Source organism: Lycorma delicatula, chromosome 1 (genome assembly GCF_047948215.1).
Source record: "Lycorma delicatula isolate Av1 chromosome 1, ASM4794821v1, whole genome shotgun sequence".
Lineage (NCBI taxonomy): Eukaryota > Metazoa > Arthropoda > Insecta > Hemiptera > Fulgoridae > Lycorma > Lycorma delicatula.
This window is the reverse complement of record NC_134455.1, coordinates 200,035,300-200,047,366: the sequence shown is the minus strand read 5'-3', so window position 1 is coordinate 200,047,366 and position 12,067 is coordinate 200,035,300. Positions and strand designations below refer to the sequence as shown.

The 12,067-nt window shown below is 33.9% G+C and overlaps 1 protein-coding gene across 4 annotated transcripts in view; it reads left to right on the top strand.

Moving 5' to 3' along the window:
* The window catches only part of LOC142327390 (putative E3 ubiquitin-protein ligase HERC1), a 314,426-nt gene that overhangs the window by 45,681 nt on the left and 256,678 nt on the right, over nucleotides 1-12,067 (top strand). For all 4 annotated transcript variants that reach the window (XM_075370430.1, XM_075370438.1, XM_075370422.1 and 1 more), the window contains exon 7: nucleotides 3,330-3,555. In XM_075370430.1, the coding sequence (XP_075226545.1) occupies nucleotides 3,330-3,555 (226 nt within the window). The remainder of the gene's footprint in view (nucleotides 1-3,329; nucleotides 3,556-12,067) is intronic.

Here is a 12,067-nt window from a genome sequence, read left to right as displayed (position 1 = left end):
CTAAAATCTGCTTCTTTTGGAATTTTTGGTGTAGTTTGCTGTAGTTACATCTTGAGATTCCTACAATAGTCACTTGGGTTACTTTTTGCCTGGTAGCATGTTTCCATAGTGGATATTTCACAGGAAAGCATTATACATGTTGTCACTCACAGCTCCAAGATTTGTAGGAAAAAATTCAAATAAGAATCTAAAAAGTGGATCTTTAGTGATTTATTGCATCCAAGTGCTTTATAGTTTTTAAGAAGCTCAGTTATAAGGCCCATGTAGTTATCTACTTGATGATTTCAAAGGATGGTATGTAAAACCTTTTTAAAAGATATCAATGCAGCAACCTTACAGTCATTAAAACTAATTCATTCAATATCATTCATTAGTTTTCTTATTTTCAGTTCAACAAATATACCTTCTTGTATCCTAGCATCATTTATATTAGGGAACTTGTTTTTTAGAAATTGAAATCCAGTCCCATCACGATAAGATCTATTGCTTTAATAAGATTTTTCATTAAATAGTGTGTAGTGGCAAAATGTAAACTTTTAGGTTTTTTCAAGTGCTGAACTAACAACATTCTTCTCTCCTACAGTCAATATTTCTCTTTTAACATAATGATTCTTCATATCCCACTAACACATGAAATAACTGAAATTTACTAACAAATTTGTAAACCAAGTAACAGTGCTATCACTTTCTAACAATTTCACAAATGTTTCTCCTGCTGAGTCATATCCAATACAAGTTTCATATTTCTCTATATGACTCCTTCATGTGAGCTGCATGAACTAAAGGATTGATGGGTTATATTTCCAACCAGAAGAAGGATTGCCTTCAAACAACACTTTAGAGAGCCTATAAAAAGATGCCATTCATCATGATGGTGTGTATGTCCCTAAGCTTCTACTAAAGATTCCACATCATTACAGTAAACTTAGTTCTCATACTGGAAGGAGAAACATTCAAATTCAAACCTGTCACGGAAAGCAGTTATTTTAATATTGTGTTGTAAAAGATTCCATCCTTTCAGTCATGATACGAGAATTTCTGCTCGAGTCTTGGATAATTTAGATCATGAACAAGATCACTTAATTCTGATTGATTGATTAACTGTGGTTCTGTGTTTGTATTTTCTAAAACGTCTGTGTCTCCTTTGTTCATCATGTGATAAATCTGAACAATTTCAATGTAAACAGCTTCATCTTTGTCTAATTCCCATATTTTTGATTGTACTGGAATTGGAAGCTATGGACTGTGAGACACTGTTATTATAGCTGAGGGAATATCAGGATATTTAACTGTACGTCTAGTCTTAGTTGTAACCCCTCATATTTTCATTATACAAAAATAGCAGTCTGTGGAAGTGATCTTTCATTTCTCTCCAAACCATTGGAATTGCAAATGTCATGTAATGAGATCCATTCAATCAACCAGTCAACAACATTACATGTAAATTGCAGCAAATATTAGGACCCCAGGACCTGTCCTAATCACCTACCTTACATTCAAAATATAATTCATATGATTCTTTTATCAGTGAAGTTATATTTATTGTCTTAGACTTTAATTTTACCTCACCACCAATGTAGCAGAAACTATCTTGATGTTTAATACAACTGCATGGCATTTTTATTAAAAAGTGTACTGTAATATACTTGCAAACACATTACAAAACTTTAAACAATGTATACAAATTAATGTAGTATATATACTGACTTTACAGGGAAAAATAAAATTACAAATTTGTAAGAATAGTAGCTGGACCACTAAATGATACACACAAACAATCATTTAACTGGTGTAATTGAGATTTTTCTTAGCCAGCATGATACATTATTTATTGCTAACAGTATTACATCCTTCTTTTTCTGTTTAGCACTGTAAAGTAATACTTCAGAGGATAAATGAGGATGATATGTATGAATGTAAATGAAATGTAGTCTTGTACAGTCTCCGGTCAACCATTCCTGAGATGTGTGGTAAATTGAAATCCAACCACCAAAGAACACCGGTATCCACAATGTAGTATTCAAATCCTTATAAACGTAAATGCCTTTACTAGGATTTGAACCTTAGAACTCTCAACTTTGAAATCAGCTGATTTACAATTATGAGTTCACCACTAGACCAACCTGGTGGTGGGTACAGTATTACATCCAACACTAAATCACCAAAACAAAATTCATGTATGCTGCACAGTGTGTGACAATTGGTTAATACATATTGTTACATTTAGAAAAAAAATGGCATGATTCATATATGTATCATTTGTAACCATTTTAATTACTTTGTAATTAATAATAATAATAATAATAATACTTATTTTTCATGGCTATTTATCTACACAGATAAATTATAGTTTACTTAGCAACTTAGCTCGTGCAGTAAATAAAATAAATAAATAATACATTGCACTTGCAAAGTTCTTGCACATATAGTTGCTGTATAATAGAACAATTACAAAAAATCTGAGGTCAACAGGGAAATCCTGACTAAATATTTGGAATCGGTATCTAAAATACATAAGATTCAGCAAATACTGATCATGTAAAAAAATCATTATTGACCAGTGTGATTTTAATTTCACATGTATTAATTTTGCAACCGTATTTATTATTTTCTTTTATGCTGGATTTGGTGATTACCAATTTATAATTACCATTTTATGCTGTTGGATAAAACAAGTATAACATTACTATTTATAGCAATTTCCTGCAATGTTATATTTTATATTTGGACTGCTCAAAGACTGATGTTAGAGTTTATTTACTACAACTGCCATTTAGTAGCTGTAATATAATATTGAGATCTTTTGTGAAATATTGTAACAGTTATTTATGAGCTAGTGAATGCCCAAATCATTATTTTGGTTATTTTTTATATGGAACAAAATTTGGAGAATTTGAACAATTACTCTTTCATGTGGTTATGATTTATTTAATGCTTGATTAAACAAATAACAATGCTTGTTGTACTAGGGTGAATCAAATGTAAACGGTCATTTTTTTAATAAATTTATTAATTATTAATATACACAATTAATACCTTCATTATTTCTCTATATAGTCTCCTTCATGATCTATTCACTTTTGTCAGCGATTTGGAAGCTTGAATATTCCTTGTTCATAAAAATTTTGAGGACGAGTTGTCAACCAATTGTGTATGCATACCTTGACGCTTTCATTATATTCGAATCGTTCTCCTCCAAACAATTCTTTCAAGGGTGCAAACAAAAAATAGTCACATGGGCACAAATCTGTATCGTATGGAGGGTGGATTTGTTAATGACTACAGCTAGAATTTGTATTCTTTTGTAAGTTATTTCTGTACTGTTTCAGGTTGAAGCTGGTCAGTACTGTACATTTGTAATTCATAATAATGGTGAAATGAGCGCTTGTGGTAAAGGTAGTTATGGAAGGTTGGGTCTTGGAGATTCCAATAATCAGTCAACACCAAAAAAAGTATGCGTTGATGCTCGAATAAAAAAGGTTTCTTCATCTAAAGGTAGTGATGGACACACACTCGCATTATCAGAACATGGACAAGTTTACAGCTGGGGTGATGGTGAGTAATATTTGTTATTATTGCATTTTACTGGTTGTTTTTTAAGACAATTTTCCCATTATTGGAGTTAAATTAATGCTTATTTACATAAGGTTTATGAAATGAGTAGTATGAAATGTTTTATGTATAAGCCTCTTCCTCATGACCAATTAAACTAGAAGTATGTATTATTTTTCACCATCATTATTTATTTATGCTTGCTTTTTTTTATACAGCCTGATGTCATTATGTTGTTAAAATTATAATCATGCAGAAATTTTTTAAAATTAATTGGAAAGGTTAGTCAAAAAATAACAAATATCCTTGCTTTGCAGCAAGTATTAGCTCATGTTTGGTAAAGTTTTTGTATAGTTTTCTATATTCTTCTTCCTACTTTTGTTGAATTGCATCTTTCTCACCTTTGGTATTTTTTTTATTGACCATAGGTTTTTTGTAAACAGCCCATTTTCCTACTAGCATTGTACTTTTATAGGTCTCATCATATTTTAATAAATATAATAAATGTAAAAAAAGTACCCTAAAAAGTAAAAAGAAAATGATTTAAAACTCGTTCAATTAAGAGTTACTAAGTTGTATTTAGTTTTTAAGTTAGTAGGTATTTAAAAATATCTAAGAATCTTATGTTATATCTCTGAAGCAGCTAGAATCAAAAGTAATAAAAATATAAATTAAATTTCCTTGTGAACATCTGCGGATCATTACTACAACTAGGAGAGAACTACTGTTCTGCAGTTCTTGCATTATCAAATGGACAAAAATTAAGATACTGGATTATAATTTTTTAACAGTTTTGTTAAAACTAGTGATGAAATAATTAACAGTGAATGCACTTAAATACTTTAGATTGTTTTTAATAATTCTTTAATTACACATGATTATTTAAGAATGCAATTTTTCTTTCATTTTAATTTCTTCAAATTATAATTTTAAACGAGTGCAAAATATTAGTTGTTTAGTTTACATGAATGCACTTTGGATGCGTATGTGGGTGAATAAACAAATATAAATTGTGATATGTGTATAACACTTTATTATATGAGCCGCATCATTCTACATACCCTATAAATAAAGAAAAGAGAGTGCTTCTGTATAAATATGAATGTGAGAGATGTGAACATAACAGCTGGATGAGAAAAATTATCAATTTTATTGTAGCTCAATTTCTTTTATAACATGTGTAAAAATTTATAAATTAACTTAAATTTATTTAACTTAAATTTTTTACCAACAATCTGGTAAACATTTTTTACCTTCATTCAACCGTGTTAGAGTCCCTGAAGTTTGGAATATTTTATTTAGAAACCATATTTCAGGTTAGAATTGTTAAACTGTATGTTTTGAAGAGTTTACATATTGAGAGTCAGTAGAGATATCGGTGAAAATTTGAAAATTCACTAATTTTATTAGAAGTTTTGTTTACTTAACCCTGTAACTGCTGTCTATTTTTCCTAAATTTCTTAAGAATTTTTAAGCATTATGAGGGCCTGTATTAAAAAACTTACTATAAAATAAAATACCTTTATCCTGGCATGATTACTTGATAAAAAGAAGAATGAAAATTAAAATTAAAATTTTTTTTGTTTGCTTTCACTCTAGAGATAGCACAAATTTTGCACTCATTTTACTTCATTATAGACAAAAAACCTGAAATTTTATATAGATTCCAAAAACATACAATCTTTTAACTTGATAAAAAAATATATAAATAATTTATAGTGTAAATTGTATTATATTTATAATTTATATTTATATTTTTTTTTTTAGTTAAAAAAATATATATATGATAAATTATAATATTTACCTGTGAACTGTAACACAAATTTTAGTTTGATTCTGTGGCTTTTCCTACCAAACCAGTGGTTTCCAGAAGTGCTGCAATTTGTACTAGCAGGCAGGGATACCCCAGAATTGCAACCTGGTAACCAAAAATAGCTTATTGATTTTTTTTCTGTTTGCTTGAGCAAACAATGCACAGCTGAAGTTTGTTACCAGAGAGACGTACAAGTTCATGTTTATCTATCTGCTTATCTGGACCTGGGATGATATCTGTTATTGGATCTGGTAAATTTTCTTCATACTCTAGATCCTCCACAATGCTCACAACAAAGTCCCATTGATGATTCAGAGGTTTGTCTGTATTGTTTGCATACAAAATATAGGCATTCAACAATGCCATGTCTAACACATTATAGAAAATGTTTTTCCATTCTCTTCTGTTTGGTCTAGAACATGAGATATGATGAATAGATTTATCATTTGAATCCACTTCTCTCATATTCAGATTATACTTATTAATTAATACAGGCTTTTTCATATGTAATCCACTTTGGAAATTTTCTCATGTAATCACTTTGGAATGTAGCATCTTCAGCATGACAACCTATAGATAGTAAATGTACTTGTTTATGGATTGGTTTTTGCTTACAATCACAAAGAAGCGTTTCATTTTTTCTAAAACAAATACTCTGCGGAGCTGTTAACTTGATCTGCAAGATAAATCTGGGTAAATCTTTTGTTCTTTTATTAAGTGTACCAGTTAAATAAGTATATTTTTCAAACAGCTTCTTAGCAAGCGGTAACTTTATGTAAACAAGTAGCGGCTACAAAAAGTTGAAACGAAGAAAGCCGCGGATAAAGAAATAGCTAAAGCCAAAGCTGCTGCGTGTCAAAAGTTCTATGAAGATCTCAAATCTCTGGACGGCGGTGGGATGATCTTTAAAGTAGCTGCACAGCGTCGAAACAATGCAAACGCAATAACTTCACCTAAGTTTATTGAGGATGCAAATGGCAGGCTGCTTACTGACGACCACGACATAACGCCTGCGTTATGTCGTGGTCTTACTTATGGAGAGACTACTTTGATAATCTGTTGAACGAGGAGTTCCCACGAACCGAATACCCATCCTGTGAACCCGTCTTAGGCGAAGAAGTGGAAGACATAACTGAATTGGAGGTCGAAGCTGCACTGAAAGAAATGAAAAGAGGTAAAGCAGTGGGAACGGACGAAGTGCCCATAGAGCTTTGGAAGTCTGTTGGAGCGATCGGCATCTTCTTTCTCTGTATTTTGTGCAACAAAATTAAAAACGGAAGCTCAATGCCTGCGGCTTTTCGTCAAAGCTTCCTCTTGCCGTTCTTCAAGGGCAAAGGAGACTCCAGAAAATGTGGCAATTACAGAGGTATAAAACTACTGTCGCATACTATGAAGCTTTGGGAAAGAGTCATTAACAACTGCCTGATGAAAATTGTACTGTCAAAAATTCACGTTAATCAATGCGGTTTCGTGCCTGGCAGATCAACAGTGGATGGAATTCAAGCTATGCGTATACTGGTGGAAAAGTTTAGAGATGCTGCTAGGAATTTGCATATGATATTCATAGACCTTGAGAAAGCTTTCGATCGAGTGCTGTGAGATTTGATATGGACGGCATTGAGAAGTCACGGTGTTCCAGAACGATATGTTGAAATCATTGTGGACATGTATCGCGATGCGACCACAAGGGTGAGATGCATGGCAGGAACATCAACGGCTTTTCATGTGAACATGGGGGTACACCAAGGCAGCGTGCTGAGCCCACTGCTCTTTAACATTGTTATTAATTATCTGACAACGCACATCATGGATGAATTGCTGCTGAGCGTACTTTTTGCTGACGATGTGGGTCTCGCGAGTGAAAGTGTTGCGGTGCTGCAGGATGTTTTCAATCGCTGGAAATGTGCATTTGAAAGTCACAGTCTGAAGATCAGTGAATCCGAAACGGAATATATGTTCTTGGTATTCAGCGACACACAAGCACCATCGCCTGACATTATGATCAACGGTTGAGTTATGCCGAAGTGTACAAGTTTTAAGTATCTATTGAATCATCCTCCTCTATGAATCATGAGACCTTGCCGTTGGTGAGGGGGCTTGAGTGCTCAGGGATACAGAGTAGCTGGACCGAAGGTGCAACCATATCGGAGAGGTATCTGTTTGAGAGCCAGACTAAGGAATGATTCCTGAAAGAGAGCAGCAGCTCTTTCAGTAGTTGTTAGGGGCGTGAGTCAGGACGACTTAAACGGCCGTATCAACATCACTCAGTCCTCTGAGTACTGCGCAGCTGAAAGCAATGGAAAACTACAGCTGCTTTTTTTCCAAGAAAATGTGGCTCTCTGCATTTTCACATAGCAATAATGGAGGCGCCTTCCTTTGTAAAATATTCCGGAGGTAAAATAGTCCCCCGTTCGGATCTCTGGATGGGGACTACTAAGGAAGGGGTCACCAGAAAATTAAAAAATAACATTCTACGAGTCGGAGCATGGAATGTTAGAAGCTTGAAAAAGGTTGGTAGGCTAGAAAATTTAAAAAGGGAAATGGGTAGGACAAATGTGGATATAGTAGGAATTAGTGAGGTTCGGTGGGAAGAGGAAGGCGACTTTTGGTCAGGTGATTTTAGAGTAATTAACTCAGCGTCAAATAATGGGCAGGCAGGAGTAGGTTTCGTGATGAACAAGAAGATAGGGAGGAGAGTGGAGTATTTCAAAACGCATAGCGATAGAATCATTGTAATAAGGATAAAATCAAAACCTAAACCGACAACGATTGTTAACGTCTATATGCCTACAAGCGCCCATCATGATGATGAGGTAGAGTGTGTATACGAAGAGATTGATGAAGCAATTAAACACGTAAAAGGAGATGAAAATTTAATAATAGTTGGAGATTGGAATGCAAGCATTGGAAAAGGCAAGGAAGGAAATATAGTGGGTGAATACAGGATGGGCAAAAGGAATGAAAGAGGGGACCGACTTATAGAATTTTGCACGAATTATAATTTAGTAATTGCCAACACCCAATTTAAAAATCATAATAGAAGAATATACACTTGGAAAAAGCCAGGCGATACTGGAAGGTATCAGATAGATTATATCATGGTTAAGCAAAGATTTAGAAATCAACTCGTTGACTGCAAAACTTACCCTGGAGCAGACATTGATAGCGACCATAATTTGGTGATAATGAAATGTAGATTGGGGTTTAAAAACCTGAAGAAAAGGTGTCAGATGAATCGGTGGAATTTAGAGAAGCTTGAGGGAGAGGAGGTAAAGAAGATTTTTGAGGAGGACATCGCAAGAGGTCTGAGTAAAAAAGATAAGGTAGAAAATGCAGAAGAAGAATGGGAGAATGTTAAAAAGGAAATTCTTAAATCAGCAGAAGCAAACTTAGGCGGAATAAAGAGAACCGGTAGAAAACCTTGGGTTTCAGACGATATATTGCAGCTGATGGATGAACGTAGAAAATATAAGAATGCTAGTGATGAAGAAAGTAAAAGGAACTATCGGAAATTAAGAAATGCTATAAACAGAGAGTGCAAACTGGTGAAAGAAGAGTGGATTAAAGAAAAGTGTTCAGAAGTGGAAAGAGAAATGAACATTGGTAAAATAGACGGAGCATACAGGAAAGTTAAGGAAAATTTTGGGGTACATAAATTAAAATCTAATAATGTGTTAAACAAAGATGGTACACCAATATATAATACGAAAGGTAAAGTCGATAGATGGGTGGAATATATTGAAGAGTTATACGAAGGAAATGAATTAGAAAATGGTGTTATAGAGGAAGAAGAGGAAGTTGAGGAGGATGAAATGGGAGAAACAATACTGAGATCTGAATTTAAGAGAGCATTAAAAGATTTAAATGGCAGAAAGGCTCCTGGAATAGACGGAATACCTGTAGAATTACTGCACAGTGCAGGTGAGGAAGTGATTGATAGATTATACAAACTGGTGTGTAATATTTATGAAAATGGGGAATTTCCATCAGACTTCAAAAAAAGTGTTATAGTTATGATACCAAAGAAAGCAGGGGCAGATAAATGTGAAGAATACAGAACAATTAGTTTAACTAGTCATGCATCAAAAATCTTAACTAGAATTTTATACAGAAGAATTGAGAGGAGAGTGGAAGAAGTGTTAGGAGAAGACCAATTTGGTTTCAGGAAAAGTATAGGGACAAGGGAAGTAATTTCAGGCCTCAGATTAATAGTAGAAGGAAGATTAAAGAAAAACAAACCAACATACTTGGCGTTTATAGACCTAGAAAAGGCTTTCGATAACGTAGACTGGAATAAAATGTTCAGCATTTTAAAAAAATTAGAGTTCAAATACAGAGATAGAAGAACAATTGCTAACATGTACAGGAACCAAACAGCAACAATAACAATTGAAGAACATAAGAAAGAAGCCCTAATAAGAAAGGGAGTCCGACAAGGATGTTCCCTATCTCCGTTACTTTTTAATCTTTACATGGAACTAGCAGTTAATGATGTTAAAGAACAATTTAGATTCGGAGTAACAGTACAAGGTGAAAAGATAAAGATGCTACGATTTGCTGATGATATAGTAATTCTAGCCGAGAGTAAAAAGGATTTAGAAGAAACAATGAACGGCATAGATGAAGTCCTACGCAAGAACTATCGCATGAAAATAAACAAGAACAAAACAAAAGTAATGAAATGTAGTAGAAATAACAAAGATGGGCCGCTGAATGTGAAAATAGGAGGAGAAAAGATTATGGAGGTAGAAGAATTTTGTTATTTGGGAAGTAAAATTACTAAAGATGGACGAAGCAGGAGCGATATAAAATGCCGAATAGCACAAGCTAAACGAGCCTTCAGTAAGAAATATAATTTGTTTACATCAAAAATTAATTTAAATGTCAGGAAAAGATTTTTGAAAGTGTATGTTTGGAGTGTCGCTTTATATGGAAGTGAAACTTGGACAATCGGAGTATCTGAGAAGAAAAGATTAGAAGCTTTTGAAATGTGGTGCTATAGGAGAATGTTAAAAATCAGATGGGTGGATAAAGTGACAAATGAAGAGGTATTGCGGCAAATAGATGAAGAAAGAAGCATTTGGAAAAATATAGTTAAAAGAAGAGACAGACTTATAGGCCACTTACTAAGGCATCCTGGAATAGTCGCTTTAATATTGGAAGGACAGGTAGAAGGGAAAAATTGTGTAGGCAGGCCACGTTTGGAGTATGTAAAACAAATTGTTGGGGATGTAGGATGTAGAGGGTATACTGAAATGAAACGACTAGCACTAGATAGGGAATCTTGGAGAGCTGCATCAAACCAGTCAAATGACTGAAGACAAAAAAAAAAAAAAAAAAAAAATTGAATCAAAGAGGCGGCTGTGAGCAAGATGTTAATCATCAAATCACCATGGCATGGTTGAAGTGGCAGCAGATTTCGGCTGTTCTTTGTAACAAGCGTATGCCTCCAAAACTTAAGGGCTGAATGTATACTGCTGCGGTTAGACCTGCACTTACATATGGAGCAAAGTGTTGGACACGATACGAGCAGTTTGATCGAGATCTCACGACCGCAGAGATGAAAATGTCTCGAATGTCTCTTGGTGTAACATTCGACAGAAGTCACACCAGTGACTTCAGTTGGACCGCATCAGAAGCGAACGAATATGAGGCTCCCTTCAAATAAAAGAGTCAGTGGCAGAGAAAATCTCTCGAGAGCAAAACGATTGGTTCGAAAAGGTTGATTCTCAGCACCCTTCAAGTGTTACAAAAAAGATAATGGCTGTTGATATCCCGCCAGTCAAGAAACGAGGAAGATCGAAGAACAGTTGGTGTAGGCAGTTGGAAGATCGACGATTGAAACATGGCTTGACCCAGCAAGAGCAGAACGATAGAATCAACTCCAGAATGACACTCCGTTCAATGAGACCAAATTGAATTGAAATTTTACTGTTTTACTGCTTACCCTGGAGACTTTTGTCTCACAACAGGAATTATATATGTAATATTAGTCATTATGTATATTAATAAAGCAAGGAAGAGAGAAATAGTAGCCCTTATCTAACGACCTACTCTTAGTCATTAAATCGAATATTACTTTTTCAGCAAAAGGATCATCCCCAGCTTCTAAAAAAATTACAAGTGCAATGTTAACTAGTCTCACTATTGCAAAGTTAAAATTTTTTCACTCCAAATCAAGCATGCCTTATATTTGACATATAATATATAAAGATCTTTCATACCTATTATTGATTCATCAATACAAATATTTTGTTAGGTATAAAATATTTTTTGAAAGCATCATTCATATCATGTATATAAGTTCTTACATCATACTAAGAGTCATGCCCAGTCATGTCTCCTTGGAATATTTGGCAGAGAGCTAATATGCAAAATCAAACTTATTTCATGAAATCAGTTGAGAGCCATTGGCTCAGGAAAGAAAAGTGTTCTGTATGATCATTTTGTGGTTTCAGTAATGTTCCCCCAATGATACCATGTTTATTACTAAGGAAATATATTTTTTCATTTCACTGATGCGTACATTTATCCATCTTTACAATCTAAAAAATTGTTTCATTTCTTCACAATCCCTCTTCATGCTTATGTTTTTTTGGGCATAAGCATTACTTTCTGTAACCAAAAGGTTCCGTATTTCTCTGGTGAAAAATAAATAAAAATAAGTAATAGGGGTATTTACGAGGGGGACAGTTTCTTGTC